The sequence below is a fragment of the Podarcis raffonei genome, chromosome 7, assembly GCF_027172205.1.
Source record: "Podarcis raffonei isolate rPodRaf1 chromosome 7, rPodRaf1.pri, whole genome shotgun sequence".
In the NCBI taxonomy this organism is placed as follows: Eukaryota; Metazoa; Chordata; class Lepidosauria; order Squamata; family Lacertidae; genus Podarcis; species Podarcis raffonei.
The window spans coordinates 33,211,349-33,233,507 of record NC_070608.1 but is presented as its reverse complement, the minus strand read 5'-3'; the positions used below and the strand labels follow the sequence as shown (position 1 = coordinate 33,233,507).

General features: G+C 38.1%; 1 protein-coding gene and 1 long non-coding RNA gene across 28 annotated transcripts in view; one reads left to right on the top strand and one right to left on the bottom strand.

Moving 5' to 3' along the window:
• The window catches only part of EYA1 (EYA transcriptional coactivator and phosphatase 1), an 86,827-nt gene extending 65,595 nt beyond the window's left edge, over window positions 1–21,232 (bottom strand). For 2 of the 27 annotated variants that reach the window (XM_053395872.1, XM_053395877.1), the window contains exons 1-4: window positions 20,346–20,515; window positions 13,762–13,811; window positions 12,151–12,278; window positions 10,768–10,845 (exon numbers count right to left, since the gene is read on the bottom strand). In XM_053395872.1, the coding sequence (XP_053251847.1) occupies window positions 10,768–10,845; window positions 12,151–12,278; window positions 13,762–13,811; window positions 20,346–20,459 (370 nt within the window). In that variant the 5' untranslated portion in view covers window positions 20,460–20,515. Of the gene's footprint in view, window positions 1–10,767; window positions 10,846–12,150; window positions 12,279–13,761; window positions 13,812–16,977; window positions 17,590–17,626; window positions 17,716–18,948; window positions 19,055–19,095; window positions 19,246–20,345; window positions 20,521–21,161; window positions 21,181–21,213 lie in introns of those variants that run through there. The other 25 variants (XM_053395881.1, XM_053395871.1, XM_053395870.1 and 22 more) reach the window with 21 other exon arrangements.
• LOC128417365 (uncharacterized) lies at window positions 20,413–21,898 on the top strand. Its single transcript, XR_008331449.1, has 2 exons — window positions 20,413–20,509; window positions 21,779–21,898. It is a non-coding gene; the product is annotated as an uncharacterized LOC128417365 (long non-coding RNA).
• The last annotated feature ends 261 nt before the right edge of the window (window positions 21,899–22,159 follow it).

Sequence of the window (22,159 nt, the reverse complement as noted above, 5' to 3'; positions counted from 1 at the left end):
GTATGTAACCTGAAGCGTATGAAACCCGAGGTACCACTGTACCTGGTTTCATAAACTGACCTGTCCAGATTGTAATGCTTGACTGTGTTACAAATTGTATATCATATCCCTGAAAAGTTAACTTAGAATGTTAAACTATATTGTGCATGCTCAGTTAGCATTCAATAGACCAGGTACCCCAACCCAGCTGTGCTTTGTGGGTGAATTTGTATAGGTTATTTTTAGAGCTAACCTCTCTCGTTCATTGCTGTGAAATTTCATGACTGCGTACTCTGCTACTTGGTAACTGCATCTGCAGAAGTTCCCACCCCTCTTCAGTTAGCCATTGACATCTGATGAATCTCACAGGTTGCTGTGAAACACATGGTCTACCAATTCAACCAATTATCCTGATTGTTTAATGGAAATATTTTAAGCTTGTTTGTTGTGCCCCATCCAGATTCAAAACGCTTTTTGTTCTCAAATGTGTTCGCTTACAGGAGGATCTCTCTGCCATGGATGGTGCTGTGGGGTTGAGTCATGCCAGGTTTAACCAAACTATAGTTCTCAGGGGTTGATACGATATTGCACATGTATTCAGTGTCCTAGTGTTCATGCCCATCAGCATGAAAAAGGAGTGCTCCAGCCACCGTATGCTCTTAAGTTAAGCATTTAGGAACATTGAAGACAACAAGGTGCTTCAGTTTCAAAAGAATGACATGCAAGTTCTGCTACATACAATGACACTTCAAGGAAAACACGTTGGACCACCCCAAATCATTTGCCCATGTAGGTGAACATAAAATAGTAGATTTAGCTGAAAGGCATGACATGGAGCACATCAGCATTGATTGTTGCAGTGTACCCATCTGAGCAAGCAGACTTGTTTTAAATGGAAAATAGCTTGCCAATTAGTGATCTAGCTGCAGTAAAAATCTTCAAAGCAGCTCAAGCTGTGCACATGCTTTCTCTCCATTCATGAATATGGCCCATGTGCATACATCCATAATTAGGTTTTCAGAAATAACATCTGAACTTGGTTCTTAGCAGATATTAGGACCAAATTAGATGAGTAATGGCTATACACATCATTAGCACACCCCCTTAAGGAAAAAAAAACCTTAAACAGCAGGTGTGTATATTATTTTCATCACAGCAGCTGTGCATGGGGAGATAAGGGTTAACCTTTTCTTCCTGCTGTGAAATCAATGAAAATTTCCCTTTGACAATGGGAACTTTCCTTCCTAAGAGCAGCTTAGATAGCATTTTTGGCCAAATTGCACTCCACCACACACTGTGGTCCCAATGAAAACTGGGCCCACGTGTACCTATTAATTTAAACACACAAGCACACACATAATTGCTAATGACACATCTAGTACCATGTCTCATTTGCCCTCGGTTATCCAAAAGCACTACCAATTAAAATAGATTCTCATGGTTCATGTTGACAAAGAAGCCTGATTATACTTCCTTTTGAAAGAAGGGTGGAGGCTAGTGAGTGGAGCTGGGGCTGTGGGGAAGAGAGAACTGGAAATATGGGAATATAGGAGGAGAAATACACACATCCTTTTTCCTGCTGTGTACCATTGCATTTGAGGAAAGTGAGCAGAAAAGGAGACCAAGGCTATGCCATGAGAAAGGGTTGCAAGTGTGTCAAATTCTAGATATCTCTTCCTATCCACCTTCCATGAGAAAAACAACCACCCAGGGCTCCTCCAGATGTCCTTTTTATCACACATCATGATAAGCCATGCTCATGATGCTATTGGGGCAGTTACACGCAAGCCTGATTTCAGTACTAACTTCCTACTGAAATCCTTTAACTTTATGTACCACAAATGTTTTTCGTTATTTCAGTCCCACTTTTTTGTGCTATAGCCACTCCGAACAGCAATAATATGATAGCATTGTGAAAGCACCTCAAAAGAAACTAAAGTGGAATAAATTCACCACTATTATTGTGCCAAGAACACATTGAAGAATGCTGTACATTCACAATAAAACAGGAACACCCATGAGATAGCCATTTCAAATGATATTGAGACCAATACCTTCAGTTGACTTATACAGTATATAGTAAGTTGCTGCTTTTTACAAAGTCAGGCCATTGACTTTGTATGGTCTACAATGACTGGCATAACCTCTCTGGGGGCTTTGACAAGAGTCTTTTCCAGCCCTATCTGGAGATGCCAGTCCTACCACGGTTCTGCATACAAAGTCTGTGCTGTATCACATAATTATATTTCCATCCCCCCAAACCTCTAAAAAATAAACCTTCCCCACCAGCTCAGCAGATAGGTCCCCTTAATAGCCTACACTTTTGCCCTTAATAGCCCACACTTTTTTTTGCTGTTCAGTGATAAATTAAATTATATGCAATTTCTTTTCACCAGACAATCACCATGACTGATAAGTGGGGTTGAAGAGAGGGAGAGAATGAATTTGTGGGATCAGAGGATGGGAGGGAGAAAGAATCCATGAGAGAGAGGAGAGTTTCAGGGAGGGAGGCTGGCTTATTTCTGAAATCAGATTAGATCAGACATAAGCTTTCCCCTGATTTTTCACCTATTTTTGAGCCAACCTGACATGATCTGGTGGTGGTGGAAGAAGTCATTCATCTCTATTCAGGCACAGCCTTTCCCCAAGTAAATGCTGTAAGTCGCTTGCAGACATCCAGGTAACAAGCAACAAACAACAAAAATAATAAGTGTTCTTGCTCAGTATCCTTGCATTTTACTGCAAATGGAAGTGTCATGACTAGCAGTTTTAGATGTTCCTAGTAAAATGGGAGAAATGGGAGTGCCTCATCACCTCATTTGTCTCCTGAGAAATCTCTATGTGGGACAAGAAGCTACAGATAGAACTGGATAAAGAACTGTTTGGTTCAAAATTGGAAAAGGAGTATGACAAGGCTGTATATTGTTTCCGTGCTTATTTAACTTATATGCAGAATTCATCATCCGAAAGGCTGGAATGGATGAATCCCAAGCCGGAATTAAAACTGCAGGAAGAAAAATAACAACCTCAGACATGCAGATGGCACAACTTTGATGGCAGAAAGTGAGGAGGAATTAAAAAACCTTTTAATGAGGGTAAAAGAAGAGAGCGCAAAATATGGCCTGAAGCTCAACATCAAAAAAACTAAGATCATGGCCACTGGTCCCATCACCTCCTGGCAAATAGAAGGGGAAGAAATGGAGGCAGTGAGAGATTTTACTTTCTTCGGCTCCATTATCACTGCAGATGGTAACAGCAGCCACGAAATTAAAAGACGCCTGCTTCTTGGAAGAAAAGCAATGACAAACCTAGACAGCATCTTAAAAAGCAGAGACATCACCTTGCCGACAAAGGTCTATAAAGTTAAAGCTATGGTTTTCCCAGTAGTGATGTATGAAGTGAGAGCTGGACTATAAAGAAGGCTGATCGCCGAAGAATTGATGCATTTGAATTATGGTCTTGGAGGAGGCTCTTGAGAGTCCCATGGAATGCAAGAAAATCAAATTATTATTATTTGTTTGATGCTACATTGTTTTTAATATTCGGTTGGAAGCCGCCAGAGTGGCTGGGGAAACCCAGCCAGATGGGTGGGGTATAAATACAGTAATAAAGTATTATTATTATTACTATTATTATTATTATTATTATTATTATTATCCATTCTGAAGGATATCAGCTCTGAGTGCTCACTGGAAGGACAGATTCTGAAGCTTAGGCTCCAATACTTTGGCCACCTCATGAGAAGAGAAGACTCCCTGGAAAAGACCCTGATGTTGGGAAAGATTGAGGGCACAAGGAGAAGGGGACTACAGAGGACGAGATGGTTGGACAGTGTTCTCGAAGCTACCAACATGAGTTTGACCAAGCTGCGGGAGGCAGTGGAAGACAGGTGTGCCTGGCGTGCTCTGGTCCACGGGGTCACGAAGAGTCAGACATGACTAAACGACTAAACAACAACAACAACAACAGTAGTAAGATAAAACACACAGTAACCCATAGGCTGCAAGCAGCTCTTGGCTGTTCTCCGTACAGCCTGCCAAGTTCCCGGGGAGCCCTATTAACTCCCTCCAGCTCATTGGGCAGCAATCGGATGGCAAAGAAAAACAATCACTTTCCATACTGATAGTAAGCATTAGGATGGTGATTTAAGCTGCTTGATTGTAATAAAACCTTGAAGCAGTTTACAAAACAAAACATTTAAAATATCAACAAAAAGACAGTTAAAAACAGGTATTAAAAAATTCAAACACTGATTATAATCAACAATCAGCTAAAAACAGATTAAAACCTAAGTACCTTCTGCATGTCTAGATTAGCTTGCCTAAACAAAAAGGTTTTAAGCAGGCACCTGCCATATGTCTACAGGCGGGGAGTTCCTCTATACAGCAGGGAACCACACTAAAAGATTGATTTCTTACAATTGAAGAACAAGCATTATATGGCACCTGTAACAGTGCTAGTCCCACAGACTGGAGTGGGTGAGTGGGAATATATAAAGGAGATCCCAGTGATCAAAAGATTACTGTCCCCATGCTACTAATGCAAAATTACAGGGTAGTGTACCTCCCTCCAGAAATCCCAGAACTATCCATGCCACTGTTTTCATTTTGCTTTTGCCATTGCAGACAGTGATCTTGGCTGCATCAGGATCATTAGAAGGCCTTAAAGCCTCCACTCCCCAGTGATCCCAGTGATCCAGCTAAATATGCCAACTAAATAGGTTTTGTTTCATCAGCCATTTATTATAAGCTCTTGTTCAGAAAATACATGAGTAACTTACTGAACAACTTGATTTAAGTAAATTATTAAATAATTCATTTTGTTTATTTACAGATGTCATTCTATACCTGCTTACCCGGGAGTAATCCATATTGGATTCAATAGGACTTACTTCTGAGTGGCATGTATAGGATTTCATAGTAATCCCTCTTGTTTTAAATCAGTGCAACTTGAAGGCTAGTGAGTACTGATGAGATGTTCCTAATGCCAGCTCTCAGTTGGAAATAATTTAAGATAAAGCAAGACCCCTGCCTTCACTATACATAACAGCTCCACATGGAATGCTGGTGAAAATGCTTAGGTGTCTGATGGAGGCTGCATGCATCATCCATTAGTATGACATGACAAGGTTACTCAAAATAAATGAGTTAAGGCTTCTAAATGCATATCAACCCAAACACTTATTATGTAGTACTATGTCTAACCACAACAGGACCACTCAGCATGAAAGGCTTGTGGATTACAAACATAGCCTATGATGATCCCATTCTTCCTACAGCTTTATACAGGCACAAGTGGGTTTTTTTGCTACTTCAGAATACATTGCTGCATTACTCCCTTATTATTCTCATTACAGTAATGCTGAACTAACAGTGGCTGACGCAGCAGTAAATTGGCTGCATGTACGACCACACAAATCTGAGGAGACCCACAGACCACTGAAGTACTACGATATCTGACAGCACAAATGCATTGTAGTCGTATGCACAATGAACAGTTTATGCAGATAGATCTTTGCATTTATGGAGATTACTACTAAAAGAAATACAATTGCAGACCTAAATCTCATATTTATTGTCTTTATTCAATTTTCCGAATAGATTTACTATTGATGATATTCACTGAAAATAAACTTCAGGAACAGCTATGTTAGTTGGCTGTATCAAAAATAGCAAGAAATTTTGTGGTACTATTAAGCCTAATGAATTCAGATACAATGAAAAGGATTCTGACCCGCAAACATTTAGCCACAATAAAATTGTTGGGCTGGTATCCCACATTAGTCATACTCAGTGCGCCAGTTATTGATTTACTGAGTCTACTCTGAGTATGACTAACACTGGACACCACCCTTAGTCTTTTGCTGTTGTTTTACTAAAATTTAACATTAATTGTTAAATTTGTTTGACTTATTGAAGTTTAAGCAAAAATATACTGAAAAACTGGAAGATGTTTTTGTCACCCATCACAATTAAGCATCTTCCTTTTGCATGTCCTGTTGCATTCTCCCTGTTGCATGCAGTGACAGTACGTCAGAGCAGGCTCAGCCTCCAAACAGCACAAAGTATCCCTAAATTTCATCTGAAATTTCTTCCTGTCCATGAATACTCCATAATTTTCCATTCCTTCTTATACTGTAAGGTTTGATAATGGACAACTTCGCACTAGCATGTATTAAAATAATAATAATACTGAGCCAGAATGTGTGTGTATGTGATATTCAGTGAACATATTATTTTTCTTGGACATTCATAGCACTCTTAATTTATTTATTAGAATTTTCAATTACCTCATTCAAATGCCCCATGTTAGATAACACTTTAAAAGTCCACATAAAACCATTGCAATAAGCATATATTAAAGTATGTGGGTGGAATTCAACAGAGCAATGAAGAAATTGTTCTGTCATTTCTGCTTGCTTGATGAAATGACTTCCCCTCTGTCCCTTGTACCTTGGTCGAGGTGGGGAAGTCTTCTGACCTCTCAGAGTGGATTTTTTTGGGGGGGGTGAGAGTCGTAGGGGGGAAGAACAGGAAGCCCCTTTACACTAGCAGGGGTCCTCAAGCTGGCTTCTACTAGTGGAACAGGGTAGCTGAATCCAGCCTTATATTTTATTATTATTCTATTTTCAATATTTATAGGTCAAAGCCCATTCAGATGTGAGAATGGACCAAGTTATAGGAAGGATAGGACCTTTAGTAGGCTCTGCCTTTCTTCCTTTCTAGGACCTGGCAAGGACCCTTATTGATCAACACTGGATTTGTGAGGTGACAGCACCTTCCTCACCATCCCATTGTGATTTGAAAATGAGGGTTCTGATATTTGAACATACAGCATCTCCTGTTAAATTGCTGCACATGTTACTAGGAGTGGAACAAGAGATACAAATTCTCATTCTAGCCTTTCCATAATGACAGTGCTGTGATTGCATGCAAAGGTGTCTGTATGCTCATCTGCGTAAAATATTATTTATGTAGAGTGCGGGCTCCAAAAGAAGACTAAGTTTTGAAGTCAGAGCCCAAGCTGAAAATTCTTGAGTAACTTTGCCATAAAGGTTTGTATGCTCATTGTTTATATCTGCACACACTCTGAGAATGCAGAAATTAATTCCACAAATTAAGAATTTAAGGGTTCTTAAACTATTTGTCTAACCAATTTTCAAGGGGTGTGGTATCAAGAACTTTGGTATCAATGAACAGTGGCGACACATATAACTTTTCCTTGATCCATTCTGAGAAAAAAATGTATATCTTCCTAAAATGCCTTAGGTTTTAAAGGAGGTAACAATTCTGATCCCCCCATTTATATCTCTGTATCTTTTCCAGATATTATATAGCAACAGGTATTCTTTTTTATGAATTCCTGTATAAAATGTCATGACAGTGTAAAAATACAATAAAATAGATGCACCTTCACAAGTAATGCTTTCAAAGAACAAGATATTGCTATATGATTTAACTGTGGACAGTTTGTGCAAACACTGCAGTGGATTGCTCTTTCAATTAGAAAAAGGGGGAAAGAAAGATGTATCATACACATGTTTAATAAGCTGTTTTATTGTTTTTAAAACAATATTACAAAAAGCCTAATTCCTGCAATAAAAACAAATGCTATCCTTCCTCTTTCCTTAAGATACACAGTAGAATCTAACACCTTGCACCTTCAGTCCAATAAATGAAACATAAAACTTGAGATATGTCTTGCCTATAAAATGACTCATTCAGAAAATGCAAACCATATTCCTTTCAGATCTAAAGAACAACTTTCCCACATGTATTGCCAGAGTTTGTTGCAAAAATGGCTTTTAGGTCAGCTGTCCCAATGTGGGATGTGAAAAGATATAAAGATCAAATACTTGTTGTCTCCTCTTCCAAGCACATATTGCATCAGAGGCCACCCCAAAAAGTCCCTGACTTCCATAAAAAGTGTTTTGAGTATCATAAACTGATTCAATAGGCAGGTAAACTCAGAAGCTGCAACTTAGAATGCATAGAAACTGCCCCCATAGCTCTTGGATTTCACCCACTGCATTTATTGCCAGGGTGTTAGTATTCTACCACCTAAAATACATTAATTCTCATAAAGCACCCACCTACACACAGCCACTCCCCAAAAGATCTGCTGGCATCAGAATAATATATTGTGTGTGTTAGGTTCTAAAGTTCAGTGGGTTATCAAGTCCAAGCTGCCTGCCCTACAGCAGGATCCCTTTCACAAAATGGATTCATCTTGCGTGCTGTACCTATTGCTCAAGGGAATATTGGGCTAAGGAGTGCAGTGTACCTTTCCTGTAAAAGGTATCTATGTCCAATACAACATTGCACAATATTTCTCACAATAACACTACATAAGCAGGCATACAAAAAAGGAAGTAATTGCAATGAAGCAGTACACACGTAAATCTAAATCACATACTCAACATATTCCATAACAGCACATGCAACAGCCACATACAGCCATTTTCTATTAAAACAAGCCAAACAGAACTTTTAATATCAGCTAGTCTACCACAGTATTAAAACCAACTGACAACTTTAGCACAGTGTATATATATGCAAAAGAATATACATATTCTGTAGCAGGTATAGCAGACTGCACACATTATGGACTACAACACCCATCATTCAGTGAGGTTGTTCTTCCTAATTGTGTTTCATAGAATTATAGAATCGCAGACTTGGAAGAGACCACAAAGGTCGTCTAGCGCAACCCCCTGCAATGATGGAATCTCAGCTAAAGCATCCATAACAGATGGCCATCCAACCTCTGCTTAAACATCATATTTGCTTAAGTCACATTTCAAATTTCAAGTCACACTTTCACATTGCTGCACACACCAGAGAGGAGGCAGGGATATTTTCAACCAATGTGCATTACCTGTTTTGTTTCCATGCATCTCCACCATCCTAACTCCTATTCATGAAACTCTCGTCTATGCATATGCAACTCCTGTCTCAAATGTACACACCTAAGCTTAACTGCAAAGTGAATGTAGCATACATTTTTTTATCAGATAGAAGCTGGTAAGGACTGATGGGCATTGTAGTCCAACATGTATTGAGTGTACTATGTTTGCTAGCTGTGGTCTAGAAAGCAATTGAGAAAATGGTTCTCCTTTCTTATTCTGAGAATCATGGCTACTTACATCCTAAAATGGCACTTCATGCCATTAGCAGTTTGATTTAAACTCAAATTTGCTTATTCCCTTCAGTATTCACATCTTGCACTAGGTAGTTCTATATTGATAGACTGTTGCCGGAATGCCCACTATCTGGATGAACAATCAAGGCTTTTTGTGCCAATCATGACATCCCATCTTGTATTGGTAAATTCTGTTCACATTCATTATCCACAAAAGTTATTTCTTGGGAAGCACTTATGCAGTTCCACCAACTACCAATTATTATTTCCCCTCGTATCAGGTATAAGCTACTGTTTTCCAACTTGGCTCAGAGCAAGGCTTGAGAGAGATGAAAACTAAAATTTCGTATATTCCTAACATGAATTTATGGCCCATTAGATATGGCATACAACTATTTCTGTAACTGATTTATTGCAAGAATGGCTAAGTCTCTGTTAAACAACTAAATGAATAAACTTCAGTCGCAACTATGCTTAATGCTGAAGTAAATACTTTCACATCCTGATGCCCTTCTGCAGAAATATGTTGAGGATCATGTTAAGACAGTAACATTTTCCACATACTGCAACAAGGAGTTTCTATAATTTAGTTCATTCTTGAACTAATGCTGCAGGAATCAGCACTAAACTTTGATTATACCAGACCACTGGCACCCATCTACATCCCAATTTCTTGCCGTAAAAGGTTAACCACTAAGTGTGAAGTGAAAAATATTAGCTACTAACAGATAGATATCTATCAACCACATCCTCCTGCAGCACATTTGAAAGAAATTAAAGAATATGGGGTTTGGACAGAGCTGTTTTATTGAGTACATGTAAAAAAAAATCAGTGAAAGCAGCTTGACCTGTCTATAATGACATAAAACTTAACTTTACTTCAGAATTAATTTAAAACACATACTGTAACAGGATTAAGATTGCCAAAGGAGTGATCAGAGTTCACATTAGAATCTGATCCATTCTACCATCAGACGTTGACCACCTGACTATTCAGTGACATCTTTCTATCTCACATGCAGCAAACAAGCAGATTACACATTATGTACATTAATTTCAAGAGAAGCACGTGGAAACCAAACACTAACAGCATCTCCATCAATCCTATGATTTTTCAAAATACTTTTATTTAAAGTAAGATTTCCTTTTAATAGTTTATACTCTCTTGCCCGCCTCCAAGTTACTATTACTATCCAAATGTCTGTCCTAGACCATTATTATCCTCTACCCCCAACAGATAAACAAAAGGAAAACAAATAGGGACAAGGGTAAGTAATACACCCCAACACACAAAACATCAAATTCATTTTAAGGAGATAAAACAGCTCTCGGTGTATTCCTTAGTTACTATATAAGTAATTGTGAAGCAAAGTCCTATCCCGCCTCACAGCAACCAATTTAAAAATTGGCTTTTGTGCTAACATTTTGCTTGAAAACTATATTTATACCCTAACCCTATGCATGCCAAATTGGAAGCTGTAGCGTTCAAAGGAGTTTACCTATGGAAATCATATAAAGGGTTATGACTTTGCTTATTTATCAATGAGGGCGAACCACAGCATTTCCAGTTTTGATTAGATACAATCAGTCAGAACCTTTTAATATTTTTGCAAACCTTAAAACGCATGCTAATAACTGTGCATTCACCGTTACTACACAAACCTGCAGTGGTCTGTGTATTAGTATTTAACAACCAGTCTGCAGTGCTGAGCAGAGTCATGTCACCTAAAGGAAAATTGCAAAGAAAATGAAAAAGCTAGTACTTTTTCCACACATGTCCCAAAAGAATACGTACAAAAATGTACAGAAGTTTTCCATTTCTTTTTAAAATTGTTAACTAATTAATTAAAGGCAGTGCTTCAGGCTGTGTTCCTGCAGTCTACAATCTCTAAAATATAACCTTGATTCAACATCCAGACTAATTTTTGTACTCCTTTTTAATTTTCCTCATTTCCTCATGCACCCACTATCCCTTGCTCTGGGGGATACCTTGCCTGATAAAGACTTCTGGGGAAATCACAATTTCATAACATATTGGTTGGTCCTATTAAAGGAGTTCTTTTTCTCCTTACCAGTGCACCATTTTTCTCTTTACTTGGAGCCATCACATTAAAACTTAACTTTGATGTAAGTGTGTTTATCAACAGGAAAAGTTTTCTGGATTTTGTTAAGATAAAACAATATGCTTACATTCCAATTTTAAAATCAGAAGTCAGTGGTGTATGCGCACACAAAAAAAGATAAACAGCACAGTCCTCTGCATGTCTGGAATCAAGTCTCTGTGTTTAAAGATCTTTATTCACAGGTAAGTATGCTATGACTACATCCTCAATCAGATGTCTTTATCCAAAAGGCAGTGGTCAGTCATTAGTATTGACTAAGGTTGCAATCCTAAAGATACAAATTTGCATTATTTTAATTTAGAGAAAGGGGACAAAAATGGTCTATCTGACAAAATACAATGCAGCTCCATTAGATTTAGAGGTAATGGAGGCTAAAAGTATAATCTGATAACCCAAATAGTCTTCAGTTAGAACTCAGACCAAAAAAATGTTTTGGGTAAAGGGCATGGGAATGGTGGGTAAATGGATAACTCATTTGATAGATGTTTCACATCACTGTCATTGCTATAGTCAAACTTCAGTAAGTGCCCATGAATAACCACTGGAATGTTATCTAGTTATACAGTATTTCATATCTAATAGAAAGGCAAGGCCTGACAATCTGAGGTGGTAAACTAGTGTGTAAAGGCTCTACCATTTCAGTTTCCAGATGGGAGCTCCTCCATCCAAAATAATAGTAAAATCCACCAGATAGAAAGCTAGCTGACAGGAAGCTGAAGGATACTTTCCCTGACATGCCGCTTTGTCTATGTGCAGAAGACTGTTGTTGTATGAAGGAGTATTCTGTCATGAAAGCCCCCACCTTTAGTCCGAAGTGGCATAGTCCAGACACACATTTACCATCTCAGTGAAAACTGAGGTCTAAAGTAATCCCATCATATCACAAAAAACCCCACCAACAACTCACCTTCTGTGCCATTGGGTGTCATGGAATTATTATTTATGTGAGAATTATCAAGTTTTGGACCATTGGGAGATTCACTACTACCACTTAGTCGACTATGAGGGCTGGCTAGATCCTGCATTTCCATAGACCTAAAAAAAAAAAGTGAGTAGAAAAATTGACTACTGCTTTCAGATCTGACTGTGGAAGTACAACCCATGTCCTACCATTGATTTTACTATTTCATATACATTATTACTTCCTTAGTTTGCCTTACATTTTTGAGTCGTTTCATACACTCATTTCATAATGGCTCTGTATAATACACAATCCTTAACAGATTTAAAATACATTTATACCTGCTTGTCTACACATTTTTATAAAGCGCAAAATTAGAGACAAAAATTAAAATGCATTTAAAAGCACATCCCAAGTGCAATACAGTCACACTGTTCACTTGCATATCATTTACCACCCAATTACGATTTAATGGGCCTCCAAACCAAATAAAACACTTGAAGCAATAGTTGAACCTACGCTCAACTGACAAGGAATGAGATATTCCTGATGTATGTGTTTACTCTGGCAAACTACTTAATTGTTCTTCTGCTTCCGTTGAAACAAATGCAGCATTAAAACATTATTATGTCTGCTCTCTTGTTTGCTTTGTGGATTACATAAAGCGTGCCCAATTGAAAAGGGATAAGGCCAATATACAGTGAATCCATACAGGCATTAGTATGCCTTAGCACTTTGCAGTACTTGAACTGTCACTTAAAGTGAAACAAGAACAGAATCAGTGCAAATTGTCAATATTTTATAGAATATATTGCCTCTCTTGTACCTTAACTGTGCTTATGATTCCTGATCATAATAGCTTTTATAATACTCAACTTCCATTAGATTTATACTGAATAGAAGATCTGCATAATATAGTTAAGGGGCAATGTTCAAATCATGTACTCTAGAATAAGGGCCCTTCGGCATGAAGAAAGTTTTGGAACACTTGATACATTTCTATGTAATGAAGTATCAGTTTGCATTAAGCCCAAAGTTTACAATATGCTAACAAATTTTGCTTTCGTAATATTATTGGGTTAAATATTATCAGGAAAAGTTTGCACAATATACTTGAAGTCCACCAAATCAGTTTAACTTTGGTTGCAAAGCTGTGCACCTCCTTAAGAGTAAACCCCACTCAACTCAGTGGAATTTACTACCAAGGAAGCATGCACAGAATTCCATTGCACATTTTCTAACATAAATATGTATTTTACTTTTCACAGTTATATTGCTTTCACACTACAAATTTTCTCACTAATAATGCTCCATTTAAAAATTACCAGTTGGAGTCCTTTTAAATGCTAGACTACTGGTGTTACTTTCATGACCAAATCCAAACAATTTTAAAATACACAGAAGTGTATACATGAATTATAAAACATTTTAGTGCTGAGCAGAACCTTTATTTAAAAGTGCATATTTAAATTACTTCTCAAAGCAGTGAAACAATATTCTCCAGTTTAAAATGAACAACAATCAAATATCATTCATATGTCTTTCACATGGAGTAAAATAACTTCATTCTAAGTAGTTTTCCCCCCTACAGATAGGCCACTTTGATCTTATCCTTACCTGTAAATGGATGAAACAGCAACATCTGAACTGGTTTGGGATTTTTGCACCTGCAAACCAGGGACACAAATAGAAGCCTCTGTTATTCTACGTTCATGTCAGGTCTTAATCTAACTAAACAAAGAAATCTTCCTGGGGATGGTAATGCTGTCTTTTAACCAAAAGAGAAGGAGGGGGTTACTGCTGCAGTGAAAGACATATTGTCTTTAAATTGAAGCCTCAACTGTTGTTTCCTCCAGCAGGTCTATCCCCCCCCCCTTGCCCATGTCATGGGGAAGGCAGCCAAATGACGGGATAGTGATTCATCACTGGCCTATGACAGCTGCACACTGGATTTCCCCTCCCCCAATCAACATGCAAAGCAGTCTTGCTAAGGTAGTTTAGGAAGAGGTGCCTGGGTAAGGTAGCTATTAACAGAGAAAATATATCTAGCAAAGGGAAGAAGCTCCCTAATGCTCTCCCCCAGCATCCTCTGAAGATCTTTCAGTTTTTGTTATCACTGGCTGAAACACATCACCCTCCCACTCCTTTAACTCTTGACAGATCTTATCCTTATCATGTTAGTTTTCATCCCTCCCTCCTCCTTCCACTCTGTCATTTAAGTTTGCAAGTCCAGTTTCCAGCCAACTTTGAAGACTGCAAACCAACACTGAAGGATTTAAAGTCAAATGCAATGCTAGGCTCCTATAATTTGACTGAAAGTTCCTGAATGTTTATGTTTATCTAGGCCAGAAATTCCCCTTCCTCTTATCTGCACCTCTCCCTACAATCAAGTTAAACTAAAAAAGAAGAGCATACACTTCAGAATGAATGAATACGAGCAGTACGCAAAAATATATTTCTAAAATGAACTCCGTGGTCATGAACTGCTCTTTTGCATTCTCTGTGAATGTACACTCTTTGGACTAGGGTGGGTGAGAGATTCAATAATGTTTGAAATCTAGACCCTCACTAGTTTAGTGCAGTGCTGCTGCATCTTATTAAAAATGTGTAAGGTTGTGTTTAAATGAATAGCCTTTGATACCAGTTTCCACACACACACACACACACACACACACACACACCCGGCAAAAAAGCCACTAACAACTGCCAGCAGGTGATAAAGCCCAGGTGAAGACTGGCTGCTGGCTTGTAAGCACAAACAAAACTTCCCCAGCAAGGACATACATTGTCTAAATGTCTGAATTCAGAATTCCACCCAACCTGAACTGACATCTCTTACATGATCACAGAACAAAGACAAGCAAGATGAGGCATTTTAAGTGCCATAAAAGTCATCCAGGAAAATCTCACTTGTGTGCCTCTAGTTTTTGTTATTTTTAATCACAGACAGAATTACTACTTTAGCAGGAGTACACCACTCGTATAAGCAGCCAGACAACAGATAATGTTACACACAATAGCAAAAAGCATGTACTAACACAGATAGGAAAACTGTAACTCTCCCCCCACCAAAGGTATTTAAAATGCTGCATAGTGTGCTTTTTAATAGACCATAGCAAACCAAATCAAACTGGAGTATGAAATGTGTATTTGCAACAGCTAAGACATTTTTTAAAAAGGAAAATACAAAGGACCCAAGTGTAAGATGGAAACTTTTTACTCTTAACCCTAGACACTGCGGTGGAATGGCTTCAGGATATGTTCTCTCCTTGTACTTCTGTACACCTTTAATAAATTATAGGAGGGAATGATGCATACTTTACAGTTATCTCTTATTAACAATATGGAGGGCCATTTAAATATAATAATTAATTGAACTTCTAGTAATATGTATTAATGTTTTGTATATTATTTTGCTGATGTTGTAGAATATAATTTGTCAATTACAGACAATGAACAAAAATTGTTCTGAAAATATTCTATTACCTCTGTCTTTAAATAACTACTAGTGTGTATATATATATATCTCATATGCTGCAGATATTAGCATATCTTTTTAAGATTCTGTAAGCTGTGAGAGTTCATATCCAAGACCTTCATTTTCATTCGTCATACTTCAGTTACAGTCCTTTTCCTATTAAGGATTATTTAAACCATGTGTTGTGTGTTATGGTATTTAAAAATGATTCTTTAATCAAAATAACTTTAAAACTACTAATCCTTACTTAGATTGGTCAAGTGAATCCACATAGTGGTACAGGAAAAATAAATCTACTCTCAAGAATGCAAATGCAGACAACAATTAGACACAGATGTTGGTGAAATTAGTTACAATTTACAAAATGCTACACTTTACATGCTTTCAGGTTTTTTTGCAGGATGTGAAATTACAGTGCAGTGAGTAACTGCACTTAGGATGCCCAGTTTTTGGAAAGCAACATATGTATGAATAGCGTTTCACCGTTACTGCTACTTTAATATGTCTGCATCTACTGTCATCTAATACAGCCTTACAAACAAAGTATATGGTCTTCTATGGCTCATTAATTATTACACAAGTAGGAAGATTACAGCAATAATTAAAATCTACTCAAGAAAGAATACTTTAAAAATGGGAGGGAGAATTGCTACAATGAGCAAATGCCATGCGCAGGGAAATCAGGCCAACAATATTTTAAATAAAACTTATTGCTCCTTATGAAAAATCACATGATTACTACTTAGGAAGTGGCTTTAAAAGGCTAAAAAATGTTTGACTAACATTGCCTCTTAGTATTTCTAAAATGAAAAAGAAAGGATTGTGATGGCAAAGCTACTAGCATCTTAAATAACACCAAAATGACACTTAAGTATCTTAAAGCAGTAACGTCTAATTCTGATTAGTTAATGAGATCTTTTAATTTTGGGTTTTTTCCTAATTAAATTTATAATTCTTCACAGATGTAGGTTTTGTTGATGTTCAATTTGTCGCTCTCATTTTGTTAAACCTCACATAGTACTCCACCAATCCACTGAATAGCCACATTAAATCTGTTAATACCATGCTCTTCAACCCCAGAAATTATTTCCAGAAGGCAAACTTGCTTTGAGAGATCATCAAACAAGACTTAAGGTACACATTTTATCACATTTTCCCTACCACAGAGCTCAAGATGCAGGAGAAAATTCATGACTTTTGCACTGTTTATTATACTTTGGTAAATTACAAATCAAAAGCATCTGACAGAAAATCATGTATGAAGCCAAAAAGTTAATAATGTTCTGTGAAAAGTAAACTGTAAATGGGAAGGGATTCTAAATCTCAGCACCATAGAACAAATAAAATGTAGGTACTTGTCTAAATTATTGGTTTTCCAGACTTTTTTCACTTGCTAGAAGCAATCCTTATAAAATGACTATAATTTAGAACATTTCTTCCAGCTGAAAGAAAAAAATCAAAGTAAAAAATGCTATGCTTATTCAAACAAATATAGCTCACATGTGAGTTAGTAACTTACTTTCAACCACAGTTGTGATCTAAACCAGAAATTGTAAAGACAATGGGAACTTTCTAATCATATTTTTTTATATCTGAAACTGCATTTTTTCCCGCAAAGTTAACGTCTTCAACATAAAACATTGACAAAAATGGAAATAAAAAAAAATGAAGAAAACCACAATTCTTAACTTCAGTATTTTACAAAACCCTGCCAATCTTCAATAAGGGCTACCTCCAAATGCTAAAATATTTAAATGCACTTTTTTAAACCATGTGCTTTAAAAAATGTAACCATATTATTAAAACTAGATTAAATTAGTGCATCAATCCCCCAAACAGAATATTATAATGATAATCTCCCTAAATACATCTGAAATTTTGACATATCACTGAAATTTAAAAACAGAAGACATATGTCACTGTGACAATGCTTCTGAAACAACAAAAATGTAACTTTGAAGTTGCAATCTTAAAGTCTCTTATTTTGTACACAATGGTACTTACTTCCAAGTAAACATGCCCAGCATTGCATTGTATGTTGCACTTTGTGTAACAACTTTTTAGTTACTATTAAACATTCAACAAAACCCCACTCATTTGTTCCCTCTCATTTGGATCTGTGTTAACCCCTGCTGCGACCACCACAACTGAAACAATGGCTTGTGTTTTTTTTTTTTTTAAAAAATCTGTCACTGTGCTGGGTTTTTAGCTTCCTAAAGCTAAAGATAGGTCATTAAGCAACAAAGCTGAACCTCAGGTAATGCCAAAATTCCATTAATATGTATTTCATACACACGCAGCGTCATGCATTTATGAAATCCATAATTCTCTTGAGGCTAGTAGAAAGAAACCTCCAAGAAACCTTAAAATGCAGATTCCAGAAAGTATGCATGAAGGGGAGGGGGAAGAGAGACAAAAAAATAAAACAAAACAGTCTCACACACACACCATTCTGATGATCTAAAAAAATTATCCCTAAAGCTGACCATCTGGACTTTCCTTTCATTAAAAGATAAACTTACATTTATTATCGGCTTTAAAAGTGACTTCTGCACTCACCCTCCCCATTAAAGTGCGCCTAAAATTTGGGCTCGAGGGTAATTTTATATAATTTGATGGCTGGTTGTTGTTCTTGGGTTTTTTTAAAGAATATTTTGACGTTCATAAAACAGCTTCAAGAAAAACATTCTTATAAATTTCGTGAGTAAGGAGATTCATAAACATGATGTAAAGTATGCTTGGGCTTTAAAGAGGTCGTTTCCTAATTCGAAGTGTTGAGTTTCCAGCAGTACCTAACGTCATATATAATATTGTCAGGGAGCTGTTTATTTTGCCATTTTGATAAAGCCCTCCTTTAAGGTTCAGCAGAGCTTTGCCAGCATTTAAACATATTAAGCAGGATTTCCTGCTTCGGCAAGAGCTGTCAGTCTCTGCCATATGTCCCCCTTTCTCTGTTCTTCTGAATTCTTGTGCCTTTTAGCCAGGTCTATAAAAATTCATGGAATATATATATGATCACTCAGCATTGTGTTCTTTATTTTCAGTGACGCTCGAACACTTTAGAAAACCCAAACACAAGGCACAAAACGCAAATTGAACACAAATAAAGAGCTGAGAGACATGTAGCATCTGATTTGTGGGGAGGCTACGAAGCGAACCGGGAAACACAATTAACTGCAAAAAGTGACGTATATTAGATATTAATTAGAGGTGGGAATGGGGGGGGGGAGAGAGAAAGAGAGAGAGAGAGAGAGAGAGAGAGAGAGAAGAAACGTGCAGGAGATCCAGGCGTGGAAGATTACTGAGATTCTTGGAAAAGTACAAACTTGTTTTGCAAACAGGCCACGGACGAAGGTGCTTTTCGTCTGAAAGCAAAAACAAAAACAAAAAAATGTCCTCTCTCCCTGTTTTGCAAGATGGGGCAGCTGTTGTCAAATCCATGCAGTTTTTGAAACAGCCGGGTTCGTACTTACAGTGAACGGCTTTGCTGCATCCACCAAGTATTATGGGCTGCCTTCACGCTGGCGCTTAACTTAAAGCCCAACCAACCGTTGCTCACATAGTTTTGTTTTGGTTGTTGTTTTTTTAAAAATTCCTAGGTGAAAAGCTCTCTCTCTCTCTACAGCCTGGTTTGGGCTTAAAAAAAAAAAAGTTATTACTTTTTATTTTATTTTTTAAGTTCCCCCTCGACCAGAAGCGCAGCTCAGTCTTGGAGGGGCAAATCCGAGTTGAGAGCAGAGGGTGGCTGAGGAGCGAGCGAGAGACTGACTGGACTGACTGACTTCTGTTGCTGTTGCTGCTGCCGCCGCGGGCTGTGCCTGCCAAGCGAGTGTGTGTGTGAGGGAGAGAGAGGTGGGGTGGCTGTGGGGAGCGGAGCTGAGGGAGGGCGGTGTGTCTTCGGCGAAGAAATTGAAAACAGCCACCGAGGGCTTTCCCAGGAAGGCTTAAAGTCGGAAGTGGCACCGAGGGGCCCGTCTCCGGCAGCGGCAGCACCCAGCTCTGAGGAGGACGCCGCCGCTGCTCCGAAATTCCCGCTCAAACGCCGCTTCGGGAAGAAGCCGCGGCGCGCGCGATCTCTCTCTCCCGCTCGGCTCCTCAGCAAAGGCGGCCGGAGATATTATCTGTGGGGAGGCTGAGCAGACAAAGGAGCGGCAGCCCAATCTTCATCTCTTCCCCCTCTCCATATAGGTGGTTTTATATTTTATTTTTTTGCCCAGTCTTGTAGGTCTGCCTCGAGGCTTCTCTCTCTCTCTCTCCTTCTCCCCCTTTTGTTTATTTGTAATGCAAACCACAGCTATTCTCTTGTCCTTAAAAAATAAATAAATGCTAACACAATCGAACCGAGAGAGCCCTGGGCTGGCTTGCCTCAGAGGCAAACCTTTGCTGGCGAGCAGTTTGGGTATGCAAATGAAGGATCCCGCGGTATGTGAATAAACAGCTGTGGGGGAAGAATGCGGCCCGAGCGCGCCCTGTCAAGAAGCGCGCGGGATTTCTCTCTCTCTCTCTCCCTCCCTCTCTCTCTCTTTGCTGCTGCTTCTGAGGCACCATCACCACCAAACCATTTATAGCTTCGGAGAAGAGGCACGGGAAAGCCAGTTCTCCACCTTCCGAGCAAGAGAGAGCATAATTAGCTTTCCTCAGCCGAGAGCCTTGGGGGATATTGGGGGGGGGCGGATTTAAGCCCCTCTGAACGGGGCAGTTTCTTTTAAGTGAGGTTTCTTACGAGAAGCCCGAAGCGGACGACAAAACGCGGGATCCAGCCGGGAGAAGCTCCATAAGGAAGGGGACGATCGAGTCCACTCTTTACAAAAATAATAATAATAATATCACGCAACATTCACGTCTGAACTTGACTTGGGCGCGCGTAGCAGATTCGTCCTCTGCTGCGTAAGGAAAGGGGCAAAAATATCCACATAAAAAGTCAGTTCAGAAATATTTAACCTACACTAAACCCTGCCCTGTGCCAACATCAAGCAATCTGACACGATAACCACAAACCTTTCAACAGTTCATAATGTGCAGATACAAATGATGGTGGGCAAAATGAATCATTTAAACACACTTCGACTTGGATTTCATTTTTAGAGCAATTGCACCTCATCCTTATTCATACTTGGTGGTGCACAGTGTCTTTTTACATTAATTGTGTTTTTATCTGTCCTTTGTGTGCATAAAAACTCAAGCTAGGAAAGAATCTAGTGGGAATATTTTTTGGTAACTGATGTCTTTTTAAAAGAATGATGTTTTAATACAATTACCGTTCTTCAAAAAATCGAACTACACATCACCAGAGAAGCAGTGCCCCCCACCCACAATAACAGAGTTATCCTGAGCTATTTAAACCAATCTCACCATAAGATATACATTTATAAATAAGCACAGCCTCCTCCACAATACAAATAATTTTCTCACAAGGAGATAAACACTGTGAATTGTACACATAACTTACTTATACAAGTTCAAATGCCCTAGCTGGTTTCCGACTCACATTCATAATTTTGTTTCAGACTCTGTTATTATATATTGAGTATAGCCTTACCTTCCATTAACAAACTTTGTGATTGAAAACAACTCTCATAAATAGAAAATACCTTCTGGCTGCAATGTCCAGCTGATACACATTCTGAAGAAAATCTATCAATAAAACTTTCCACCAAGCAAAAAAGTTGTGCCTAACAGTCTTAAGCTGATACACCAAGGGTCTCCATTTGCTTAGTGCTGGCAAAAAAATAAAAAATCATGGGATAGACACCTACCATATATGGAAGGTTAAGGTCAAAATCCACATATTTCTATTGGATCTGTTAATGGAGCCAGTATAAACAGAGATGCTTGCCTTCTTTATATCTCTTAAACGTCATACTCAAAGTGTTCTTTATAATGGTTCATTAAACTGCACTAGAAATAAATTTATTTGCAATATTTTAATTTTATTAGGCAAGATTTTACTAAAATGAAATCCTTATACTTACTATGACACAAGGAATAGCCATTGCTTTGGGCTTTATTTTCATTCTAAGCAATCTGTTAAAAGAATATGTTATTGATGTTTATCAGCATAAATTTGTTTCTCCAGCACACTGTTAAAATGAAAACATTAGAAAAGTTGGTACACATTGTATATAGATACCTATTAAACCTTGCTTTTTTCCCCAGAAACACACAACTGCTGGAAATAATTTTGCAAATATGCAAAGAATAAAAAAGTGAGGCAATGTACCAAACCTGATATATTTCTACTATACAAATACAATACTAACCCAGTCTTTCCCCCCCGCCCCCGCCAAAGATACAGTTTTATTAACTACATTAAGGCTGCAAGCCTACATACACTTACATGGGAGTAAGTTTTATTGAACTCAGTGGGGCTTACTTCTGAGTAGTCATGTATCAAATTGCTCTTTCATAAGTTTTACAATAGATACTAAAGCAATTGCTTTCCATGCTTAAATTTTGTGTTGAAATCATTTGAAGGTTACACGATGAATTCAGTCTGAATGTATCCAATGTCAAAATCATTTATACTCAAATATGTAT